Source organism: Sebastes fasciatus, chromosome 6 (assembly GCF_043250625.1).
Source record: "Sebastes fasciatus isolate fSebFas1 chromosome 6, fSebFas1.pri, whole genome shotgun sequence".
NCBI classification, from domain to species: domain Eukaryota; kingdom Metazoa; phylum Chordata; class Actinopteri; order Perciformes; family Sebastidae; genus Sebastes; species Sebastes fasciatus.
In genome coordinates this window covers 25,029,014-25,053,823 of record NC_133800.1, presented here as the reverse complement: position 1 = coordinate 25,053,823, position 24,810 = coordinate 25,029,014, and the positions used below count along the sequence as shown (strand labels likewise).

The following is a 24,810-nucleotide window of genomic DNA, read 5'->3' as shown; positions in this document are numbered from 1 at the left end:
CACCCATCACTCAACTCCCATAAACATCTCATAAACTCCTCCCTGCAGACAACCTCCCCAGACGATGCTTTTTATCTCCTGCATCAGCATGAGCTAAAGAGGCCTCATTTTCCTACACCTACTGTAATTGTATTTGTAAAATGCATAAATCACCAGTTCCACGCCAGTTTGTCGGATGTTTCGAGCTTGAATGGGTGATTTTTCACGCCATCAGCAGCACCCAGTCGAGTCTGTGCGAGACTTGTGTGAGCGCCAAGTTTCCAGCGAGGGCACAGAGAGTGATCTGTATTCACTGTGCCGACAGGACTGTGGTTAAGAGACAGAGAAGATGAATTTCTAAAACAATCAATAATGGGAATTTGCTGGTCTTTCAATAAGTCTTTATTTTTGTTCAGTCAACAACAGCTTGTTCATAAAAAAAGATTATTATATATCTCTTGAGGCACTGTTTGTATAAAATTTCTTTGATGCTTGTTAGGAAACGCGTACCGTACAAAAAAGTCCCTTGTAAAACAATTTAAGATATAAAAATAAAATACTGACAGCTTAATTATCGATTCAGTTTGATCATTTTCAAAAACATGCATAGATTTAGCACTCTGAAGGCACATTAATTGTAAAAATTTAAACAGCGCACAGTAAAGCAGAAATTAGAGACTCAATATATGCTGCATAAAAATAAACCATCTCTGTCCACACTGGGTGTGCAGAAAAATAGTTAAAATTCAACGAATAGCAATAATTTAAATGTCAATAATGAATTGATAAAAAAAAGAAAATCTGCCAAGACCTGATATATAAAACTAAAGTGAACTTCAAAGGCGTCTATGCTTGCACCATACAGCGTTTAGGGTTCTTTAAAGGACCAGTTCGAAATTTCGGGAAGCACTCTTATTTACTTTGTTGCCGAGAATTAGATGAGAACATCGATACCACTCTCGTGTTTGTACTTTAAATACTTAGCTCGAGCCAGCTGCCAGTTAGCTTAGCTTAGCATAAGCTCTGTGTGAAACCGCACATAACCCCTCGTAAAACCACAAATTGTAATTTTTACACTTTTTACACGCTTTGTATGCATTAAACAAATAAGATATAACATGTTAATTGAGTGCTGCAGGATTGAGTCCTAAAACACGGAAATGAGTTAGCATTTTAGCACTTCCGGTTCCCCTCGTCTCGAAGGCAACAGGTGTTTTGAATGGGCTTTTAGTTAGATGCCTGAAATAAGGTCTGTGGTTAACAGAAGCTTAAGAGATTTTAATGTTTTGTTCTGCGACATAAAATCCCACTCAAGCTTTTACGTGTCTTAAAAAAGGCAGTTGCTAACAAGTGGCTAAATGATTCTACTAAGCATCATCACACCGAACACTAGTCCGCCTTTAGCTTTGTGGTGGTGACGTGAAGTCATGTGACCGTAGTTTAGTTCGTCTATAGCCTAACGTTAGCTTGTTACTTCTGGCGATTGCATTCACACTTCAAAAATCATAAAAGTGATGTTCATTTGTGAAGATTATCTTGCTGAACAAAACGTGTAAGTATCATAAACGTTTGTTTACCACAGAGCTTATTTTCTACAATAATCCAAAATCCAGTTGAAAAATCCCATTGGCTTTTTGTCGAGGGAACCAGTGCTATGCTGACATAGCTAAGATAACCAGCTACTGACTCCAGCTACGTATTTACCACACAGATGTGAGAGTGGCATCAATCTTCTTGTCTAACTCTTGGCAAGAGAGCGCATTTCCCAAAATTAAACTATCCCTTTAAGTACTTCCACTGAACACCAACATCAACGTGATGCAGTTTGGAAGCATCACTTACAGTATTCAGCTCATCATAAACATCAAAACAAATGCATAATCTGCAACACATTCATTAATGCCATCCAGTGTCTCTAAAACATTGCGGTTTGGGGTAATGGGTTTGATCATACTATTATTGAACACAAAATAACTACAGTTCAAACCAACAGTTACATTCTGTACATTGTATTCCCTGCTCTTGATCAAGTTCGACGTGTATCTAACGCAGCCGTTTCCTGTTCAAATATGGAATGCCGGTAAACAGCTAACGGGGGGGGGGGGAGAAATCATCCAGTGTCACTCCAGCATATAAAAGCTAAATATTACATTGCAGCATTGGTCATTCCTTTTCCCTGCGAGTGATAAAATCTGTACAACATACTGACTTTTCTTCAAGAAAAAAAGCATCTAATCACTGTTTCATTTCCTCTTAAAAAGCACACTGAATCCAAGGCTTTAGTGACCTTATGTACCTAAATTCATATATCCATTGTGGCGCAGTAGTACCCTCTAACAACAATAACCCCACATATATTCTTCCTTGCGGCTTAAAAACAAAACTAAAACTTGAGAACAAAGGACTGCTTGGAATTATAAGTGAGTTGCATCAGAAAGATTCTTTTTCCCGCTGCACTACATGCATACATCCCACGTGGATGTTTCAGCATCTGTACCCTACTGTGGCGTTTCATCACTGCCGAAATTCGAGAATTAGTGAAAGTTTAAAGCCAGTGTGTAGGTGTAGCCTTAGTGGGGGGTGTGCTCATATGTGGGGAACATGGACTTCCGCGTTTTCGGAGGCGGCGGAGGAGGCTTGCTGTCGATTTTCATTGGCAGCGGCGGAGTGAACTGTGTGGGGAAAGGAGAGAAGAGAGTTCATGTTAGGACTTCAAATAAAAAATAAAATAAAAACAGAATATTTTAACGTTTACACGCCATTAAATATGCATTAGTGAGGGGGTGCTATTTTCTCCGAGCAGCCGTACCTCTGAAGGGAACCCAGTGTTGTCAATCTCGTGCGGGTGTTTCTTCGGAGGCATGGGTGGGGGGGTCCCTGGGGTGTCAATGGTATTGACGTCGAAGTCGCTGAGAAGCGATGAATAACCTACCGCGGGAGTAAAAAAGGAAAAAACATTTCAAACCACATTAATCTGTGAATATGCTTACTGTATGTGTGTGTGACCTGATTAGGCCTATAGACCACACTGTGCTTACACAAGGTAAGTCGGCATGGTATTCTTCCTTTTTTGGCATAATTTAAAGAGAAAATTATGACATGCAGTGCGGTGTTTGTCAGAGCAGCAGTGTTTTTTTGCTACATACTGGAGCTGCGCGGTGTGCGAGGCGTGTTCGGAGAGGCCGGTAGCGGGCTGAGGGGGTTCGACAGGTTGAGCTGGGAGGAAGCGCCCTGGAACAGGGAAAGGGGGAGCCGTCGGTCTCCAAACTGTAAACTCTTGGGTCTCTGCTGCTTCTCCGGAGGAGTCTGGAACAAACACCGGAAAACAAAGACACAGGCTTTTTAAAAACAGTCGAGCATAATGGAGCTACTCCCAATTCACAACTGAGTAACTGGAAACTCAATATTAGGATGCGCTTGTAAACAGCTTATATAATCACCTGAGGGGAAGTGAGTTGTCACGGAAATGAAAATAGCAGAACTTATATATATGTAAAAATAGCACCTGGACATGAGGCCTCACCTCATCTGCATCCTGCCTCTCCAGCAGAACCTGGGATTTGCTGACGCTCCACTCCTTCCGGTTCTTTCTAGCGATCCTGTTGTCCTCCTCCGAGCGGGACAGAACCGAGGTCCTACGGTCGCTGGGACGGGACAACAAGGAACTGCTGGTGAATAATCAGGGGCAGAAAAAGAGATGTACAATCATAAAGACATTTTTTTTATTTGAGCAAAAAAACACAAGAATCAGTGTTTGAAGAAAGCAGTCTCTGTAGTGATGCCGAGGGATAGGTAGACAAAAGGAAGCAGTGAGAGGATGCGTGGGACTGACTCTTGGGAGGAAATGCTGGAGGGTCCATCTGAGGATGCGGAGCCACTGGAGAGACCCGAGGAGGCATTGGAGAGGGTCGAGACGGTGGACATGCGACGCAGGGTGGAGGACAGGATGTAGGGCATCACTACGGAGCCCACGCGGCTCTTCTTCCCCTCGGTGAGAGAGCTCGGCTGGGACACACAAATGGGATTAAGCATCACCGAGGGAATCTTGGCAGGGGAGGAGCACAATGACAGGCAAAAAAACTTGGGTCGCAGTGGACTGGCTAAAGGAAGATTTATGGTCCTGCGCTAATATATACTCTGCTTTGAATGAGAAGCGTTTGATAGGAAGGCAAGAGGGCCAATAGCTTAAGTTGGCACCCTCTTCCATTAAATTGAGTTTGCGGCTGGCAACGCACCAAGGTTATGACGCCGTAATGCTTCTCCACTTTCTCCCGGAGGTCTTGGAAGCAAGTAACCATCCGGTTGTGTAAGGGCATCAGCTGCTCCGTCGCCTTCTCCCCGTGGATGCGAATCCCATCTGCCAAGAGAGGGATCTGGAGGGGAAGACGGACGCACTTAAGTATTACAAAACGTGCTCCGCTTTGAATGTCCAGTGTCAATGACAATGATGGCGGAAGGATTTACCTGCAGGGCGATGAGCTGTTTGAGGACCTCGATGCGCTCGTGGTCCTCTGGGTGCTCTTGGATGTAGGTGTCCGTAAAGAATGCCTACAGAGGATGAAAATTGGGCAGCTTTTTCAACAAACTCTTAAAAATACAAGCATTTCCACAGCATGACAAAGAGGCCACGACGGTTCCCTTATGAATACAACTTTGTGGCTCAAAACAGGCTTGAGGCCAGCCAGCACTCGTGTTAAAGAACAAATATTTTACACTTTTTACAGTAGGGCTGTGTATTGGCAAAAATCTGGCGATACGATACGTATCATGATACAGGGGTGATGATTCAATATATTGCGATACTGCTAGCAAGGCGATATATTGTGATTTTTTTCAAATCTAATTTGAGGAAAACTGTCATAGTATAAAGACACACCATATGTATAAAATCTGAGTAAAAAAAGTCATAATGTCAAATGGCTACGATGGGGACTAACATTATTACACATAAATACAATTGGACTCATTGGATGCACAAGAGTCTCATCTTTACACTCATACCCAATTTATGAAATTCCAACACTGTTTCTATGCAGAAATAGAATAGGTGAAAATAACATATTTGTACTGCATGCAAACAACTGCATAGGATTATCATAAAGTGGGCATGTCTGTAAAGGGGAGACTCGTGGGTACCCATAGAACCCATTTTCATTCACATATTTTGAGGTCAGAGGTCAAGGGACCCCTTTGTCGCCAAAATTTAGCGTAACTTTGTGTGTTATTTAGCCTCCTTCGCGACATCCAAGTTGATATGAGTAGACAGAGAAGGTTTTTCTAGTTTCATATGCCAGTATATTCACTCTAGCTTTAAAACTGAGCCGTGTCCGCATTCTTCAGAGGTTAATTAAAAATTGATAGTGTTTTTTCTGAGAATCAACACAGTATCGCAAAACATAATATCGCGATACTCATGTGTATCGATATTTTCTTACACCCCAATTTTACAGTTGTATGATTGATTGGATATTAGTGTAGTTTGGCAATGTTTGATAGCAGTATATTCTTTTCCAAATGAATTACTTTAGGGCCAACTGTGCACACAGCCTGAACCTGATTCAGCAAACAGCTCAAATCTAACAAATACAGTGCAGCACAGAAGGAGTCAGACAGTGGCACATTTTTGGGGGGCTCTGAACTCTTACATACTGTCTGACTGTCTTACTTGTCTCTGTTTATCTGTCTATTTGTGCACTCTGCTGAAGAACTGTCTTGTTAAACAAAGAAGTCAAACCTTCTCGTAGTTGGAGAAGCCGCCCATGACAGCGGGGTCAACGATGCCGCTGAGCATCATGGATAGCGGGTTGATGGACAGCGAGCGATCGCAGGCTTGCTGCTGCACGAGGTTACTCAGCTTTTCATTGGCCATCTCCATGGTTTCCACGGCGTTCGCCAAAGGACTGATCTCCTCCTGCACATCGGGAGAATTACATGAAGGACAATGTGAATTTGAATTTTTAAAGAGGACTTATTATGCTTTTGTGCTTTTTCCCTTTCCTCCGGTGTGTTATATTTTTGCTGTGCATATAAAAGATCTGCAAAGCTACAAAGCCCAAAGTCCACGCCAAAGGGAGTTACTCTCCTCCACAGAAACACTGCTCCTGCACTGCCTGAAATGCCTTGCTTGAAGTCCCGCCTTTTCTTCCATAACGTGGCGATGTCACCAAGTAACACGTTTGCATAACACGTGCCAAGCGGCTAGTTTGGCACAACCTCAAACAAAGCTAGTTAGAGCAAAGCTGGAGCAGAGTCCGAAGAGTTTAGTTTGGTTGACCAATCACAACAGAGTGAGCCAGCTAACCAATCAGAGCAGACTGGGCTTTTCGGGAGGGGATGGGGGGGGCAGGAGCTCAAACAGAGTGTTTCAGACTGAGGGTGGAAAGAGGCGGTATGAGAAAAATAAGCGTTTTTTGTACGTTAACATGTTCTAGTAGAAACACAAAATACAAGTATGTACCTGAAAATAAGCATAATAGGTCCTCTTTAAAGTGAAACAACAACAAAGTTGGAGCATCAAGTTGGCTTCTTACCACTGAGGCAGATTTGACTTCAAACCATTTCAGAATCCCTGGGAAGCGATAGGCTGTAATGTACGTCGTTCTCTCGATCCACATAGTCTGCAAGGCAGAATAAATAACAATAAAATATTAAAGGGTGACATTTTAATGTCTTTATTAATCTTCAGAGTGAGGTATGCGCAGACGCAGGGTTGTTTATAATTTTTTTTTTATTATTTATGGGTGCGTGTTGACACATGAGCTCAGTACTTTTCTAGTAATTTAAAAAATGCTCACTGCAAATTCATTGTCTGGGTCCTTTTCACCTTTCCTGAAGGGCCTGGAATACTTGAACTGGTCCAGTTCATTGGTTCTGTAATAGCTGCAAGAGAACAGGGAAGGACAGCGGTGAATTAGCAGCTTGACCAGAGAACTATAAATCCAAAGGTGTTCACGAGAAGATAAATCAGCCTGTAAGTGTTCGGTTACGCACTTTAATATCTGCTCTGGAACCCCCTTGTCTTTAAACTGGGGCGGCACGGTGAGAACAGTCTTGACAGTGAAGCACTGGATGTCTGTGAAGTTCAGCTAAGGACAAGACCAGGAATAGTGTGTAGGAGCAGACAAAGCAAAGTTACAGTGAAGCAGATTATGTTTTTAAATCTGTAAATGTCAAACAAGTCTGCAGTCACGCTAGAAGCAATATGACGCTGCGCTTAGTACACAGTAGTGCTTACAGTAATGACTGATCTGTCAGCATGCAAACATGCTCACAATGACAATGTTAACATGCTGATGTTTAGCAGGTTTAAAGCTGGAGTAGGCAGGTTGGAGCAAATATGATTAAAGAAACGGTCACTACATCTTGACAATAGTGCATGAGACAGGTAATCTGACAAAAATCATGTGCCTCTGTGTCCTCCGGTGCTCCTAATGGCATCTGCAAGATTTCACAGACCGGAGGAAAACAAAGGCAACACTGCTAACAGAGCTAACAGTGTTAACCTGGGGGAGAACCAGAGGGTGGATGCTACGCTTCCGTGACGGCACTGTCGGTCAGGATGGCGTTATCATCCGTAACCGCAGTATAAAAGCAATGCCAGTGCTTTTAGTGCACAAACATCCACAGAAAGCACACACAGCTGGCCCAGATATGTCAACAAAGCAAGGAGAAGCTTGGATTACAACACACACAGAAGGAGAGTAACTTCATTCTCTGCTCAGGTAGACTCCTCTGTATCTTTACTTAGCAAATAGCTGTTTGCTGCTATATTAATGCCCTGCATCTCATATAGGGCACCATTAAATATTGACTTTATGATGGCACTAGATGAAAAGTTACGGGTAGGTAATTTTTTTACAATTCATCCTGAGGGGGGATGTGAATGCGTGTACAAAATTTCATGACAAATACATTCAATAGTTGTCGAGATGTTTCACATAAAACCACAAATATCCATCTCACTGCCTTCCCTTGAGCCAACATGGCTAAAATGTGGCTTATTATAAGGATACACTGTCCAGTGGAGTTGCTGATGTCATCTCCAGGGGGCGCCGTGCTGTTCATCCGCGATGCGTTGGGGAACTGAGAGAGCAGCTTTAAGCTGAAGTCCTCGAGCCACTCGTACTCCTTGCCTCGGTAGATGAACATCTTGTTCTGTAGCAGAACATTTCAGAGTGCAACACAACAAATGAAGCTCAATAACAAGCTAGACTTGTGCTTTTTTCCATAATCTATGAAAGGTTTGCTTGTACAGAGTCGTGACAGGACTGTATTCATTCTGACATTCTCTTGTGTCATCGAAATCATCTTTATCGACATTATCGCACATGAAATGTTTCCAAAAGCCGGATCATTGCATGAGCATGGTGCATGGTGGTTTTAAGGCTTTATTTATTGAAATAGGTAATCATTTCCTTACCCTGAGGAAAGAAGGGAATCCAAGGCCATAATATCCCACAGCAAAGTACTCTGGCTGTGGCCGCATTGCATGCATTATGTTCTCATAGAACCCAGCTTGTTTTTTCTGTGACAGAGGACAAAGAAGATTGTAAGGGTGCAGTACATACACATTGATGTGTTGTAATTAGTCCCTTAATGGATACAAAATAAAAGAATTCATGATAAATGAAATCCAATAGCATGTGTCAGGAAATGAGTTGGGTGAAGGGGTTAAAACATACTTATCTCTTCTCCATCTCCATCAGCTTTGTACAAGCTGGTACACAATACTTGTCCACTATTCAGACTAATATTAAAGAGGTATTAAAGCTGCAGTCGGTAACTTTGAGCAAATATGATTAAAAAAAATATATATATATATATATATATATTTATAAAACGGTTAGTATATCCTGACAGATAATCTGTAAAACACTGAGCACTAGGAGGACACAGAGGAACATGATTTTATTCACAAATTATCCATCTTGTGCACTACTGTCAGGATATAGTGACCGTTTTATAAAAATAACTTTTTATTATATTTGCTCAAAGTTACCAACTGCAGCTTTAACAATAAAATGGCTTTTTTTTCATATCAGCTTACAAAAGCTGCACTTTTTCAGAGTTTTTAGGATTATTTTGTTTGTAAGGCTGAATTGAAAAGTATTCGTCCTCTTACCAGCAGCTGGCTCAGCTCCATGAAGTCAAACATGTGGCTCTCGTGCATCTTGGCCAGCTGTTTGCCCAGCTCAATGGCCTTCTCCCACATCTGAGAAGACATGTGCATCGCTCAGATGAAAGGGGACATAAAACAAAAACATAACAACACGGGAGCACAAGCCACACTTTGCCATCTGGCTCCCACGGCTGTCCTCTCAGTGAAACCCCCACCTCTCTTCCGAGGGAAAACGGTTGACACAACAAAGGGCTTAAGTAACTTCCCCACCGCTTTCACAATGCTAACATCTTCGGCTAATGTATGCATTATGCAAAAACAAAAAACTAGGGCTGACAATCGATTAAAATATTTAATCGCGATTAATCGCATATTTTTTATCTGTTCAAAATGTACCTTAAAAGGGAGATTTGTCAAGTATTTAATACTCTTATCAACATGGGAGTGGGCAAATCTGCTTGCGTTATGCAAATGTATGTATATATATATTATTGGAAATCAATTAACACAAAACAATGACATATATTGTCCAGAAACCCTCACAGGTACTGCATTTAGAATAAAACAAATGCTCAAATCATAACGTGGCAAACTCAAGCCCAACAGACAACAACAGCTGTCAGTGTGTCAGTGTGCTGACTTGACTATGACTTGCCCCAAACTGCATGTGATTATCATAAAGTGGGCATGTCTGTAAAGGGGAGACTCGTGGGTACCCATAGAACCCATTTTCATTCACATATCTTGAGGTCAGAGGTCAAGAGACCCCTTTGGAAATGGCCATGACAGTTTTTCCTTGCTAAAACTTTGTGTAAATTTGGAGCGTTATTTAACCTCCTTTGCGACAAGCTAGTATGACATGGTTGAACCAATGAATTCCTTCGATTTTATAGTTTCAGTTGCAGTATCTTCTCTGTAGCTTTAATACTGAGCCCACTACAACCTGAAGATGCATTAAAGAAATGAATGGCGTAAACAAATTTGCGTTAACACGTTATTATCGCGTTAACTTTGACAGCTCCTAAAAAAGGCAATCTGACCTTTTGACACCAGCTCAAGTGCAGTTAATAATCACCTTGCCCTTGTCCAAATAACATATGATCTCCTGGAAGAGCCGCTCTTTCAGCTCCTGTTGGGTCCACGCATGCTTGCTGTCTCCAGGTATCAGATGAGATGCACAGGGTTTTTCAGACCACTGGGGAAGCACATTACCATAAAATCAACATACATTCAGAAGCAGGGTAATATAAGGAAGGGTTAAACAGCTCAAAGCTGAAAAAAAAGACTTTGATGTGTTCGGAGACCTCCAGTAATTCAGCGTGTAGCAGCAGAGTGTAGGAGGCCTCTGTGTAGTTCTCACAGTCCAGGTGCAAATCTCGCAGCTTGTACAAGTACCTGGTTACAAGAGCACATTAGACACAGTTAGCCCTTTGGTCCATGAACCAGATGCTACGTGTCTCTTTCTGACTCACCGGATGTAAATGTCCTCCCTCTTTTTTTCTTTGTAGAAATTCTGCAAAAGAGAAAATTTTTTAATTGCGTCCTCTTGAAAAAAAAATTTCTCTGAAGCAATTTGCAGAACAGTACATGGTAATTGCTCTATGTACAAGCACAGACAGTGTTAACCCTTTTGTAAATATAGGCGAAGGGCGTACCAGCACGTTGACGGTGCAGCTCATGCGGTGCTCGGGACTTTCGTCATGTGTGATGGTGCGGTACGCCAGGAGATTCTCCAGCAGGCTGCTCAGCAGCAGGGCCAGCTCCTCTCCTGACTGTGACAGGTATCGGTGGCGTCTGCAGTGCTCCAGCAACCTGCACACACAAACGAAACTCTTTTAGCTGTAAATGGCTATTTCTGGGTTTATCAGTATGCCAAAGCCTGCCTTTCCTCCTGACGAGCACATTAAAATCTGTTTTCTGCAATTCTTTGAGAGAGTACTTTCCGTCCCAGAGGGGTTTCCTATTGATTAGAGGTTGCGTACAATTTTAACAGACTGTCTTGTCCTTCTGGCCCCTTGAGGACTTTTTCCAAAACACAATCAAAAATGCCTTTGTTGTATTTTAGAAACACTCCTATGTGAATTCCCTATCACACAGAATAGACGGATTTTTTAAAGGATAGTTTGGATTTTTTGAAGTTGGGTTGTAAGAGGTACTTATCCTTAGTCGGTGTGTTACCTACAGTAGATGATGGTCGGCACGCCTCCAGTTTGGAGAAACCAACAAGTTACCACACGGAAGCAAAGCAATGTACTACTGTGGACGGGGCTGGCAGTAAAACGTATTTTAGCCACCTAAAAGAAAGGTGCACCTAAAGAAATCAATATCAGTTTAAGTGTACGCTACATTTAGAATATTTTCGGCGCTTTACCTTGCCGTAAGACAGCCCTTTCCGACGGGGAACTGAAGCCGTTATCTATGCTCTCTTCAAAGCCACCAGACTCCATTCACAAAAACAGTAATTTTACTTCGCAGTCTAATGCTGCAGTTAGGTTGTTTGTGTTATTGTGTGACTATTATGTTTTAAAAAGTTAGTTCGGATTCACCAAAGGTAAAGCGGTGAAAATTTTCTAAATATACCGTGCACTTAAACTGATATTGATTTTTTTAGGTGAGCCTTTGCAGTACATTGCTTCACTCCTGTGTCGGTACTCCTGTCTGCTTCTCCAAACTGGGGGCTTGCCATCTACTGTAGGTAATACACTGACTATGGATAAGTACCTCATACAACACCACTTCAAAAGACCCAAACTATCCCTTTAAACAACTTTCAGATTAAAAGAAATATTTCCTGTTTGATCTGCTCCTCGGCCTTACGTTTTCTCCAGCAGGATTTTGTACTGTTCATCCCCTCGGCCTCCTTCTACCTCTTGGTCCAGTTTTGTTATCAGTTCATTCTCAAACTGCAAAGACAAAAGGGGAATTAAAAATCATCATACTCATCACAAATGTCCTACTCAGCCAGTCGACTTTAAACAAAAAACAGCAAAGTCCTGAACGTCTGAGGTAGCTTTTTACCGTCTCAAACGTGCGTCCGGGGCTGAAGTTGTGCTCACACTGCATCATATCAAAGAAGATGGGGATGGTGGCTTTCCTCAGCTCGGGCTCGGGCACCAGCGTGACCTCCAGAATGGGTCCGACCATGGCTGGGATGAACTTCATTTTGTGAGGGCCTGAGGGACAACGAAACATTATCACGCAGAAATATCACAGTGTGATTGGAGAAGGCAATAAGCTGCATCTTCATTTCTCAACAAACAGAGGACAAATCTAATAATGTGGTCAAACAAAAACAACAACACACTGTGAAACCGGACAATAAAAAATATTGTCTTGTCATTCCCCTTGCTTTACTGGCAGGCACTGAATAAACAGTGCCACAAACTCTATGATAATAGCAGCATTATCAGATGGTGTAAAATACTCACCGAGATTGTACCACATATCTCTGATCTTAAACCCAATAGTCTTCCTCATGTCTCCATATCTGTGGCAAATTTAAATCAAAGGACTGTTAAATTAAGTTTTCTCCATTTAAATAATCTTTTTGATGAATTGGTAATGATCTCACTTGTTCAGTATCTTATTTCGTTTCTCTTGAGAGAAGGATTCCAGCTGCAGCGTCTTGTGGACGAGGAACGCCACGGTCAAATGAAAGTAGTTATTCCACAGCTGCGAGGGGAGCAGGGTTTTCAAATATTAATACCATAATTACCTTTTCATAACACCAGCTTTTGATTTTGTGTTAAATAAGAAATGTAACCTCTAACAAGGCGGGGGAGGACAAAGACACACCTGGGGTTCAAAATGCGCCTGGTCCAGAAAGTACATGTTGAGGACGTCCGAGTACTGGGTGATGGCCCTCAGGAAGACCTGCATCTGCACCAGGTTCATGATCATCCAGTCGGCGGGGAACACGTCTCCCATGAGGTCCTTAAACATGATGAATGTCTCCATGAGGAAGTCCTGAGGGCAGCAGAGGAAGAAAGTCTTTAAAGCGACAGTGTGCATAGACCTTCAGTAAAGAAATACAATAAATAATTTACAAACCAAGCAAATCTAAAGCAGCGCCGCTTCATGTCAGGCAACAGACTGTATATAAAGATGGACGATATGACAGCTCGCCTAAAGTAAAGCCAAACCATCTTTATCACCCCCTGGTGGCTGGCTGCAGTATAGGTCATAAATCCCGCCCCCTCCATGTTAGTGGATGGTACATGGGCCAAACTAAAAAGTACACATCAAATAATTTTTTTCCAAAGATGGTTTCTGTCATTTTAGGTAGTTCTTATCACGCTGATGTATGTTCAAGTGTTTGTTTTTCTGATATGTTTGGTTTTAATTAGTTATTTGATACTATAAAAGGGAGTGAGACGTCATGATCGACAGCTCGCACAGCCGGAGCTTTATATGTACGAGAGAGGACATTTAACTTTCCTTATTACACGGCTTTGTCGATTACTCGATTCTGGTTGGTCAATCACAGCATTCTAGGGTCTGTGATTGTGTGTGTCAAATTATTGATTGCTTAGGGTTTGGCGGCATCTAGTGGTGTTGTCGCAATCTGCAACGTAAAAACATGAAAGGCTCTCTCTAGAGATGGCGGAGCACCATGGTAGACTCCATGAAGAGGACATGCTCCCTATGTAGATATGAAGGGCTCATTGTAAGCTAACGAAAACACAACAATTCCTAGTTTTAGGTGTTTATACACCAATAAAAACATAGTTATGAATGTTATATTCTATTTCTGCTAATAAATAGCCCGAAATGTTACACACTGTCTCTTTAAGTAAGTAGCCGCGTAAGAAGTAGGATAATGTACAGCGATTGTTGTGAAATAAACCCCTTCAAGGCTTTGCGTTGGGGTCACCCTGAGTCACCCTGTCTGGGTTTATTTCACAACAATGACTGGATTGCTGTACATTATCCTTTACATAAGCTTCACTTCACAGTCTGTGTGTAATAGAATATCTGTCATTTAGTCATAAATGTAGTTATAGTGATATTATGGTTGTTGTGTCTTTCTAGCCAAACAGCTACCTTGGTGCCCCCCATCACTTCTGCGCACTCTGGCTCCAAAATGACGTCAAAAGGTCAAGATGGTATCTCCCATATCCGGGATATTTTGGCTTCACTTTAGTACAGTGGGAGGAAGTGGACACACGTCGTCCATCTATAAATACAGTCTATGTGTCAGGCATACACAATGCTCCCACGGCTATAATGGAGACCCATTGACATCCTCATCATGTCAGACCAATCCCCTGCATGAAATGTCTATAATCAATATTCCCTTAAGGAGCAGTAAGTGGCCTGGGTGGTTTAATGCCTGTTATTGATGGGCTGTTTCAAGACAAGATGTAGCCGACAGGGGAGGAACCGGGACACTTACAACGATATCCTGTCTTGTCTTGAAGGTGCTGATGTAGTGGGCGTAATGCATGTCATCCATTTGCTTCAGGACGGCCGTCATGCAGGCGAGGTAGTGGCCCTGTCGCAGAAGAGTCACATGATTTCACTGTGAAACATTTGTCCAAAAGAAACCAGCACGTTCCTTGTTGTATTTGTGTTACTGTTGTGGCTCTTAAAAGATCGGCAGAGCTATTGTAGCTATTGTTGATGTCAGTGCACTTAATATTGAAATGAATGCTGAGGACGTAGTCGTCAAGGACATATTTCTGTCTTACAATGAGAGGGGAGGATCTCTCCATGCTGATGACAGTGCGATTAACCCTGCGAAGGAGCCGCTCCATTATCAGCTGAACGTGCCCTCTGGTTGGACCCTGAACAGAAAGAACAGCCTACAATTATCAGCTGAAACACAGTGACACAGACATGCTACAAAGTGTTGGCAGTATCAAAGGGTCGGTTCACTCAAATACACAAAAAAAAGGAAAATAACAACCTATCTGGGGATAGTTTGGGCTTTATTTTCCCATGTTTTGAGATACTAAAAAAATTGTTTTCTGGTGCTCACAGAATTGAAAATATACTTTAAAAAAATTCAACAGCAGCATGTCTTCCTAGAAGCACTCTTACAGTTACTGTCAAAGGTTTTCTTTGGGACTATTTCTTCAGTAGAAAGAAGAAACAAACTAAAGCTTAACTATTTTGCAACCATTTTTTATAATTGATTAACGGTTTCACTGATTTTGCAAGCAAAAATGCCAAACATTTCATGCTACCAGCCTCCAAACTGTAAGGATTTGCTGCTTTCCTTTGTCCTATATTATAGTTAAAGGACCAATATGTAATATATTTACTGTAATAAATCATAAAATGACCACAATATGTCATCAGAGATTTAGGAAACATGCTATATTGAAATGCTGGCTTCTCCGACAACAATGCTACAGCCAGTATGTTCTCCTTTGAAATTCCCATTCCAGTCCGGAACGTCTGTTTTTGTTTTGGTCGGTGTGATCCCGTCCACTGCCCATTTCGACACCACGTTGCCACATATGAAACAAATTGGCACACAAACACAGCCTTCTGCAGCCATGGAAGCAAGCAAACGAACTGGATCACCAGAGATAACATAACTTTAGATTCTACCCGACCTGAAAAGCCCCGGCACATCTCTCTGTGGTCCGTGTGCAGCTGGGTTATCAAGGCAGCGAGTGTTTGAGACACACAGCTGGTGAAGTGATTCCTATAACTGCTGCTGGTCAGAGGCTAACGCGGTCGTGTCTAGAAGGTAACCCTCAAATTGCGAAAACGTGCGTTAACTTCTATCAGTCACATCGAGGAGCAGACGGGCCATGGCACCAATGTTTTGAAATGTGGTCTGCTGTTACCCATTTTAAACCACGAGCTATCAGTCCTACATATTGCTCCTTTAACTAAATATCTTTGTGTTTTGGCTTGCTGGTCAAACAACTGGGGGATCCTTTGAGGAAAGAGATGTTGGTGCCATTTTTCAATGCTGTGAGCATCACAAACAACATTCCATTCACCTCCATCGTATTGTGGTACTACCAGAAATCTCAGAGACAAACATCTCAAAACCTACAGTATGCAAATAAAAGCCATTATCTAACTATATGCATGACTAGGTGTTCCAACTACCCATCCATTTTAAACTGCTTATCTGGCAGCAGGCTAAACAGGGTGGCCCAGATGTTCCGCTCTTTAGCTCCGTCCTCCAGCTCGTCCAGGGGGACAACTAGGTGCTACCAGGCCAGATGGGGTATGTAATTCCTCCGGCATGCTCTGAGTACGCCCGGGGGCTTCCTTCCAGTAGGACGTGCCCAGAAAGCCTCTAAAGAGAGGCCCGAATCTCCTCAAGTGGCTCCTTTCCGTGCACAACAGCGGCAGTTTTACTCTGAGGTCCCCACGGAGGTCTGAGCTCTTTACCCTGTCTGTCTGGGTCAGCCACCCTGTGGAGGAAACTTATCTCGGCCGATTTATACCCACAATATCACGCTGGCTGGATGCGATTTCTGTCATTTGTGTGTACCGACCCTTTATGCTGTGTTCAGACCAAGAGCGAAGCGAATTTTCGTTTTCCAATTCGTGCAGGTTGGACCGCCGGTATCATTTGTGTTCATTCACACTAGATGCGCCGGAGAGGAGAAGGAGCTTGTCTCCATAGATACCAATTCTTTCCGCTATCAACCATAGAAAAAATAACCACTGTTGCTGCTTTGTACATATTATGGAAGTCCCAGATATGTCAGAAAACCAAACAGCGTCGTATCTGGGTTCATAACATCACCCAGCAGCGAGCTGGATTCACATACAGTGCCATTACACTGACTGTATCTAGCAAGCCACACGTCACCACTGTGGTATGAACCCAAAATAAACAGATTGTGCTGTGATTTAATTGCAATAAGCAGATCAAAAGGATGCCGAGATAACTACATAATAATGCTGATTTGTAAAAAACTATGAATTCAGGCTTTGTCAGGTCTGTCCGCAATACATAAGAGCTGCACTACTACTACTGTGTTTTACCCACGTTTCACTCTACAACAGATGATCCTAACAGACCAGTATTCCAATGAGGGTGTTTCTTTTAAAATGCCTTCACAAACATGTTTTAAAGCAAACAACTTTTAAAATTCTTGTTTTCTGGATGGAGTTTGGATCGATCAGTGCCAGGCTATGCAGCTGCTCAATCAACACTGAAGATAACGTCATTTAGGCATAAATACAGCAGCGACGTTGTTGTTTATACCATAGACAGTCTGTGGTTTATACACATACATTTATACACAGAGTTTTGGGCGGTCTCTTTACAAATAATGAATGAATAAGTGAGTAAGTGAATTTCTCGCTCGAGTGCGCGAATGACGCGAATTGTGTGTGTGCGTCATTCACGCAATTCACATCACCCGGCGCAAATTCGCCTCTTTGCATTGACTTCGTATGTAATCGCGCCACGCTCTTGGTGTGAACATATCATTAGACCTATAACCTCTGTGTGTCTAAAGGTGAATTCTGAATCCTCACCACGTCCTTGCGGTCCAGGTTGTCCAACACTGTGCTCAGCAGTTGGGCGCAGCCCTCGAGGTCCGGTTTACTCGAGTGGTCGTCCAGCTGCCCGCTCAGCTGGTCGGTGACAAGTGGCAGAAGCACGTCTCGACAATCTGCGGCGGCGGAGCAGAGGAACACTGAGCTCATTGTATCACACGGCACATTTCCTTTTAATGGAGCTGACCTGACAAACTTGTATGTAGGTGTGATGCAGAGCTTTTTTTTCCCTCCTTCATCTTGTGTGAAAATGTCATTATGTGGTTTTCGAAGCCTCGAGGACTCTTACCTGGCTGCCTGAAAAGGTCACTCTCCACCATCTTACACATGCAGCCCAGCTTCTGACGCACGAGCTGGGATTCGGGGATGCTCTCAATGAACTTCGCCAGGAGAACGCTGAAAGAAAAGGAGCCAAAGGAGCAGCTGTGACAATCGGAACGCCATTCACATTTCACATCTAGTAATTATTGTCACGGAGGTCTAATGAGCAGCACATATGACAGGTTGATTTTACAGCAGCAGCAGGAATTGAGAATAACGCCTCCTTTGCTCAGAAGTAAATATGATAATTTGCACTGAGTCAGGCAATTATCATTTCCTGCTGTGCAAACCCTCTGGAGAGTTACCTGAGCTCCACGGGATCAAACACAGTCTGGATGTCATTAATGATGCTGGGGAGGTATTTCAATATTGCTCCCTGAAAAAAAGCAGAGAATCAGGTCTCATTATGCTGAAGCACAGGGGTGTTTTTTAATTCCCTAGTAAAACAAGCTTTTTACCAGAGCGTTTCCTCACCTTACTAAGACTGCCAACAGGGAGCCCACGCTTATTTTACAAGTAATTTGTAAAACCTTTCAATAACTTGTCCATAACACATTTTCACAGCTGGGCTACAGCAGTCATTTTCATGCAACACTGAAAAATGCTAAGACTGAAAAGCAACATCTTCACAGAGTCTGACCAGCTGCATTTCACTTTTATTTTCAAGCTAGAAAATTATCTATTTTTTAAATGTTTCCCCTGCTTCTCACTTCTATGATACAAAATAAATAAAACAAAAAACAGCCACAGGGCACATCAACCATTCTTCCTACCTTTATCTTCACTCCCTCGTCCAGCGGTCTGTCCATGAGGGTGTTGAAAGACAGGAAAAGGGTGCGAATGGAGTTGAAGAAAGCGTCCCCGTCCTCGCTGTTCCCGTAGAATCTGAGAATCAAGGCCAGGCCATTGCATTAAAGGAAGTCATCCTTATAATGTAAGAGTGAAAAGTGGATTCTTCTTATGCACTTCTGATACCTGAGATAGAGGACCCGGGACTGCACAATAAACCTGAACAGGTACTTGAGAGCTTTGAGTGCAGCGTAGAGCCTCTCGGTCAGGGCGGACTCCTCGGCGTGGCCCACGTAGTAGTTGAGCACCTTGGTTAGCTTCCTGAGAAAAGGGAATGAGTCAGGCATCAAGGTCTGATGGTAATTTGGGTGTGGGTGGTGATGAAAAGGAAAAACACACTAAAAATAAACAGCATGAAGCGATCAAAAGGTGGGAAAATGTAGAACGGAGACTCACATGTAAGCCAAAGTGGCACTGAAGTGCTTGTTGATGTAGGTCTCCAGGACGGGGTTGAAATGCTGGAATTTGATGTCGCCAATAAGTGTGATTATAAATACCTGGTTATAGACGAGGAGGGGGGGAAACAAAATCAGAACCAAGTCCAAGTTGAAAGAACATAACAAAACTAATACAAAAATAAAATTTTTACGTGTGACCCCTTAAAGTTATTATCCTTAAAGGGGAACTACACTCATTTTCAAAATTCTTTCATGTTATTCCTATAGTCTAAGACCGTCCAAAAAAAATTGTAAACATGAACAAATCTCTCCGAAATCCCCAAACTAGAGTGCTAAAACTCAAACGTGTGATGTCATAGGGTAGAAAGTCTTTTGAAAATGGGCATAATTACCCTTTAAAGGTGCTATTGATAACATTGATAACATTCAGACACTAGATGTCGCACTCTCCCTCCCCCGTTCTATTGTATTCACTTCACAACAAGTGGTTGCCAGTTTGTTGTACAACCTGCATATTTTATAGTCATGTCAAGTGATGAATCTTTCGTCGTAGCTATATAGCTATATGTAGCTATACATTAGCTATAGATTTAGTTTACTTTGTGCGGTGATGTTTCAAGATCCATGTAACATAATCTATGGTAATCTTAGGATATGGCTTTATAGTTTTAGGAAACATTTAACTTGTCATCAGTGGTGTAGCGCAGGGTAAACGCAAGTATACGGCGTATACCTACTTATTCTTCAGTCGGCCTGGGCTACCCACTTCTAAATCCCCTCTGATGTGCACCTTCGTTACATTGTTATATATTATACATGTTATACATTGAGGGAACTATAACTCAGGGATTGAGATTTTCTCATTTTGACAATCTGGGTTACTGTTGTTTTTAAATTATTTGTCTACATAAAAATGTTATCAATAACACCTTTTAACGTTTTCATGAAATCACACCCTGTTTTTGATGCTACCTATGGTTTGCCTTTTGTCAGCAAGAGACGAATTACGCCAGAAAAGACCTAGTATGCACGATGTGTCTGACCTGTGTCAGTCACTGACACTTCTACACTGTATAATAAATCACCCACTGACACTATGGCCTGACAAAAATACTAACCAAGGCATCGAACACCAGGGTGTCATAGGTGTCCTTTTCCGAGGTCTCCATCATGATGTTGAACAGGGCATCAAGAGTGTCCTGGAGAAACTGAGCATAAAACAGAGTGCCATTAAAAAGGACTAAATACAACATATAAAAAATACAGCAGCATTTTCAATATTTAATGCAGCAGAACTCACTTTGACAATCTCCCCTCCCTCGACCTCCATCAACCTCTGCAAATTCTTGTCCAGATCTTCGGGGTTAGATCTCCAGTTCAACAGGCCCAGTAAATCCACTGGAAAAAAACAACACCAGAATACATTCAGTATGAGCAACATGTCGCAACATCAGTTAATATAATTGTGTTAAAAGCCTGAAATTTCAATATAAACCTCATTAGATCTACATCAATCAACATCAAAACATCAGCAATATATTAGCAACACAGATCAGCTTAATTAATTTCGAGGCAATCTGGGGGGAGAGGAAATGATGGTGGCACTGCTTCCCTTTATCTGCTGTAGAATCTGTTCATTTCTTAACTTGTCACAGGTCATCTTTTAATTACCACAGGGATGGAGAATGGGAGATTGGGAGGAATAGAAATGGCGCCCTACGGTACCGTTCTGAGTGAGTTTCGTGGAGCAGGTGAGCGTGGCGATCTGGAAGCTGTCTTTAGTCACGGGAATCACCCCTGAATGGTGGAACTGCTTCCCTGTTTGCTTCTCCTTCTCGGCCACTTCGATCCAAGTCGCCGGCAAGGTGAGATAAACCTTTGCATCCTCTGTCTTTTTCACATCAACCTGAGAAATTCACGAAATGGGGGGAATGAATCACGGAGCGTATCGATCGGTGGAGATCTAATTTCATATTTATTGATTGAGGGGGGATTCATGCATAATCCATCTACCCACCGTCAGCTATTCAAGACACCGATTTTTGCGTGATTAGATCAAAACAATCCGCTGCTTATTTTAAAGAAAAGTGCGGTGAATTAAATCTCATACAGAACCACAATCCTGCAATAACAGTACCTTATAGACGATAAGTTCATGCCTGCCATCTCTTAGCGTGGTCCCGTCTCCTCTCATGAGCCGGACAAAGGCCATACCAAATGGCTTCTCCGATTTGTCCCTAGCTGAAGGATACACAGGAGCACAAAATGCACAGCCAGTCAGTGTAGCTGTTTAACATGGTGGCAGGATTACATGTGGGAGTCTGTCATACAAATAAGACACAGTCACTCACACTCCTGGGAGGATCGGTGTCGAAACATCACCCTCAGGTGACAGCGGTAGACGTCCTCAATGGGGATTGTCACCTTGCAGGAAGGAGAGAAAAGTCGGGGGGAATTAATGTGAATACAGGATTATAAGTAATGGAAGAAATGCCATCTGGTGGGAGTTTTGTATGAGCAGCACATCCTGTGTCAATATCTTCCTGAGAAGATTAGTTCATTGAAGAACTAATTAAAGAACATGAGATATTACATTCGAAGCACACGTGGGTCCCTGACGTGAGCTTACCTTCACTGTTTCATTCCAACACGGCTGCTTCACCTGGTAGTAGATGACAGACTTGTACTCTGTGATGCCATCATACCCGGCCCCAGGAAATATCACTTTCTATAGAAATTGAAGGAGGGGGATTAGTTTACATGATAGGAATTAAAAATGTTTTTATTTATTTTATTTTATTTATAAAAAATGTTGAGGTCCTATATCAGGGGATGTCCTGTTCTGTCGAAAATCAAATGTTTTATATATATATATATATATAATTTTGAATTTGTTAAGTGGTGTAAAGCTGCAGCGATTAATCGATTAGTTGTCAACTATCAAATTAATCGCCAACTGTTTTGATAATCGATTAATTGGTTTGAGTAATTTTTTAAGGAAAAAAAAGTAGATTAATTTGAGATTAATCTCGATGAACATTTTAATCGATTGACAGTCTTAAACAAAGTCAAAATCTCTGATTCCAGCTTCTTAAATGTGAATATTTTCTGGTTCCTTTACTCCTCTATGACAGTAAACTAAATATCTTTGAGTTGTGGAGACAAAACAAGACCTTTGAGGACGTCATCAGGGACTTTAGGAAACACATTTCACCATTTTCTGACATTTTATAGACTGAACAAATAAATCGATTAATCGAGAAAATAATCAACAGATTAATCGTCAATGAAAATAATCGTTAGTTGCAGCCCTAAAGTTGTGGACCGACAGCTCGACATTGCTATCCACAGAGCAATGCCGCTAGCATGGCTAAAAAGTACATTTACAGCAGAAGTATAAGAGTAGTTGTTATAAGGAGATGGTAGCACAGTTAGTCACGTGTAAAATGTTGAGTAAAGACGATATGTTGCGTTCACTGGCCTATTTTACCTCCATGGAATTGCCTTCATCATCGTATACACTCAGTATAACCTCCACATTTTTCGGGGTCTTCTTTTTGCCACGGTCAAACTCTCCCTGCAGCAAGGTTACGTAAATATCATTCCTCACGATTCCTGAAAAAGGGACAACAGATGATCAGGCGGATGTGCTGAGAATTTATAAACCCCCCTTTCTCATGGCTTTGTAAGCAATTAAAATGAACATGACCATGGCGTATGTAGAGCAATGCCCAGCAACAAAGACTTTAATCCACCTGGGAGGATGATTTCTGGAAAGCCCATTTTCCTGACGATAGCCGTGCTGCGGTCGACAAAGTGGGGGTAGTCCTTCCTGACTTGGCCGAGGTCCCCCGGGAGGAGCTTCAGGGTCACAAACAGCCCTGCCAACAAACATGTAAAGAAATTCAATGAGGCGGACAGCAAAAAGAACACACCCCGTAGACCCCTCACACATCATTTATTTCCATCAAAACAGAAAGGTCAATTTAGAGCGACCCCCTGAAATCACAGGGGATCACGCTGTCTGTGAGCACTTCGTTTTACCCTGGCCTTTATGATTGACCTCCCGCGTTGCAATGACTTTGTTGAAGACGGCAGTGAGCGGCTCGTTCTCTCCTATGACTCGAGACGGGATGAGCGGAGACATGATGAGCTGCCTCTGACGGATGTAGGTTTCCATAGCTATCCTGGGAGAAAAGCATCGGGACGAGAGTGAGAGAAATCAGATGCCAGCGTCTCTGACAGGTGACAAACAAATGGACGAAGGAGCTGCAAAGGCAACGTGAGGCTTTCTGAATCTCCTGACAAGATCCACCATCATTCCTCCCCACCCCCCACTTACCTCGAGTGACAACCACAGAGCAAAGTAACACAGAGTGCAAGTACAACACTACTCGTGTGTGTATTTTAGAGTCGTGTCTCAGTTTTTCTCAGTTGCTTTGGCACAATTGTAAAATAAAAAACATGATTCTCAAAACACTGTGCAATACTCAATCCGGTTTGATTAAATTCAATTACAGAACAGCAGACAATATGTCCATCCTTAATTTTTTGTGAACCTTATCATAATTAGTTTACAGATGTAACTCATGCAACTACCTGTTGAGCTTGAGTTTGCCATGTTATGATTTGAGCATATTTGTTATGCTAAATGCAGTACCTGTGAGGGCTTCTGGACAATATCTGTCATTGTTTTGTGTTGTTAAATGATTTCCAATAATAAATATATACATACATTTGCATAAAGCAAGCATATTTGCCCACTCCCATGTTGATAAGAGCATTAAATACTTGACAAATCTCCCTTTAAGGTACATTTGAACAGATAAAAAATGTGTGATTAATTTGTGATTAATCATGATTAACCACGGACAATCATGCGACTAATCGTGATTAAATATTTTATTCGATTGACAGCCCTAATAAATGCGCTTTTATTTTTTTGTATTTTACATTACTGTTATTGTTAGGAGGTTTCTGTGAATAGAGGTTAACACTGTAGATAATGTATTGTAACTGGAATTTGATTTGAGTTTTGATGAATAATATTCAGTTGGCTGTTATGGATATTGGACTTTGGCTTGCTCTTTCTAAGTCTATGAGAAATTAAGTACAGAAACAAAATGTCAATGACACAGTTCCTTAGACAATTGACAGTCTCGGTTATGCAATGATAAAGGGACATGTTATTTCAGGGGCAGCGATGAACCCGCTGGTGACATTATTCACTTCTGACTCACGAGTTAAATGTCTTGACGGCCTTTTGAAAATTACAAATGAAGTGCTGTACTGCACTGCATGGATTGATGCAGTAACAGTGTTTCGGAAAATGTGCTTAAGCAACTGAGAAAAACTGTGAAATAAAATATCAGCGTTCTTCTGTTGTTTCAATCTTGGTAATATATACTTTTTCCATTGTTCATTGGAAAATTCATTTAGCATGACCTTTTTGTTATTAATTTGTAATCATCCACTTCATGATTGCCAGTGGCAGATAAGTCACTCAGTGTTAATGAAATATAAATGAATTTGTCAAGGCTGGAAAGCTTAACAGGTTGTTCTGTGGTACAATTTGTCTTATGTAAGGAGCACGCTTGGAGAATTTGCATTTATTGAAGAGCAGAGAATAGTGTGTCCCAGAAATGTTTAGTCACTTTTACTAGT

The 24,810-nt window shown here is 41.9% G+C and overlaps 1 protein-coding gene across 4 annotated transcripts in view; it reads right to left on the bottom strand.

The window, feature by feature from the left end:
• Nucleotides 1–363: 363 nt before the first annotated feature.
• The window catches only part of dock5 (dedicator of cytokinesis 5), a 42,469-nt gene continuing 18,022 nt past the window's right edge, over nucleotides 364–24,810 (bottom strand). For 2 of the 4 annotated variants that reach the window (XM_074638755.1, XM_074638758.1), the window contains exons 12-51: nucleotides 23,191–23,333; nucleotides 22,902–23,027; nucleotides 22,637–22,761; nucleotides 21,776–21,874; nucleotides 21,498–21,570; nucleotides 21,284–21,387; nucleotides 20,872–21,052; nucleotides 20,447–20,544; nucleotides 20,265–20,354; nucleotides 19,145–19,245; nucleotides 18,875–19,009; nucleotides 18,673–18,784; nucleotides 18,205–18,275; nucleotides 17,868–17,974; nucleotides 17,558–17,694; nucleotides 14,788–14,883; nucleotides 14,493–14,591; nucleotides 12,893–13,063; nucleotides 12,669–12,769; nucleotides 12,526–12,584; nucleotides 12,116–12,270; nucleotides 11,915–12,000; nucleotides 10,753–10,909; nucleotides 10,570–10,610; nucleotides 10,402–10,492; nucleotides 10,173–10,292; nucleotides 9,101–9,190; nucleotides 8,399–8,503; nucleotides 7,992–8,133; nucleotides 6,970–7,051; nucleotides 6,774–6,858; nucleotides 6,510–6,596; nucleotides 5,714–5,890; nucleotides 4,444–4,527; nucleotides 4,215–4,352; nucleotides 3,812–3,984; nucleotides 3,503–3,647; nucleotides 3,126–3,285; nucleotides 2,789–2,907; nucleotides 364–2,651 (exon numbers count right to left, since the gene is read on the bottom strand). In XM_074638755.1, the coding sequence (XP_074494856.1) occupies nucleotides 2,550–2,651; nucleotides 2,789–2,907; nucleotides 3,126–3,285; nucleotides 3,503–3,647; nucleotides 3,812–3,984; nucleotides 4,215–4,352; nucleotides 4,444–4,527; nucleotides 5,714–5,890; nucleotides 6,510–6,596; nucleotides 6,774–6,858; nucleotides 6,970–7,051; nucleotides 7,992–8,133; nucleotides 8,399–8,503; nucleotides 9,101–9,190; nucleotides 10,173–10,292; nucleotides 10,402–10,492; nucleotides 10,570–10,610; nucleotides 10,753–10,909; nucleotides 11,915–12,000; nucleotides 12,116–12,270; nucleotides 12,526–12,584; nucleotides 12,669–12,769; nucleotides 12,893–13,063; nucleotides 14,493–14,591; nucleotides 14,788–14,883; nucleotides 17,558–17,694; nucleotides 17,868–17,974; nucleotides 18,205–18,275; nucleotides 18,673–18,784; nucleotides 18,875–19,009; nucleotides 19,145–19,245; nucleotides 20,265–20,354; nucleotides 20,447–20,544; nucleotides 20,872–21,052; nucleotides 21,284–21,387; nucleotides 21,498–21,570; nucleotides 21,776–21,874; nucleotides 22,637–22,761; nucleotides 22,902–23,027; nucleotides 23,191–23,333 (4,567 nt within the window). In that variant the 3' untranslated portion in view covers nucleotides 364–2,549. The remainder of the gene's footprint in view (nucleotides 2,652–2,788; nucleotides 2,908–3,125; nucleotides 3,286–3,502; nucleotides 3,648–3,811; nucleotides 3,985–4,214; nucleotides 4,353–4,443; nucleotides 4,528–5,713; nucleotides 5,891–6,509; nucleotides 6,597–6,773; nucleotides 6,859–6,969; nucleotides 7,052–7,991; nucleotides 8,134–8,398; nucleotides 8,504–9,100; nucleotides 9,191–10,172; nucleotides 10,293–10,401; nucleotides 10,493–10,569; nucleotides 10,611–10,752; nucleotides 10,910–11,914; nucleotides 12,001–12,115; nucleotides 12,271–12,525; nucleotides 12,585–12,668; nucleotides 12,770–12,892; nucleotides 13,064–14,492; nucleotides 14,592–14,787; nucleotides 14,884–17,557; nucleotides 17,695–17,867; nucleotides 17,975–18,204; nucleotides 18,276–18,672; nucleotides 18,785–18,874; nucleotides 19,010–19,144; nucleotides 19,246–20,264; nucleotides 20,355–20,446; nucleotides 20,545–20,871; nucleotides 21,053–21,283; nucleotides 21,388–21,497; nucleotides 21,571–21,775; nucleotides 21,875–22,636; nucleotides 22,762–22,901; nucleotides 23,028–23,190; nucleotides 23,334–24,810) is intronic. The other 2 variants (XM_074638756.1, XM_074638757.1) reach the window with 2 other exon arrangements.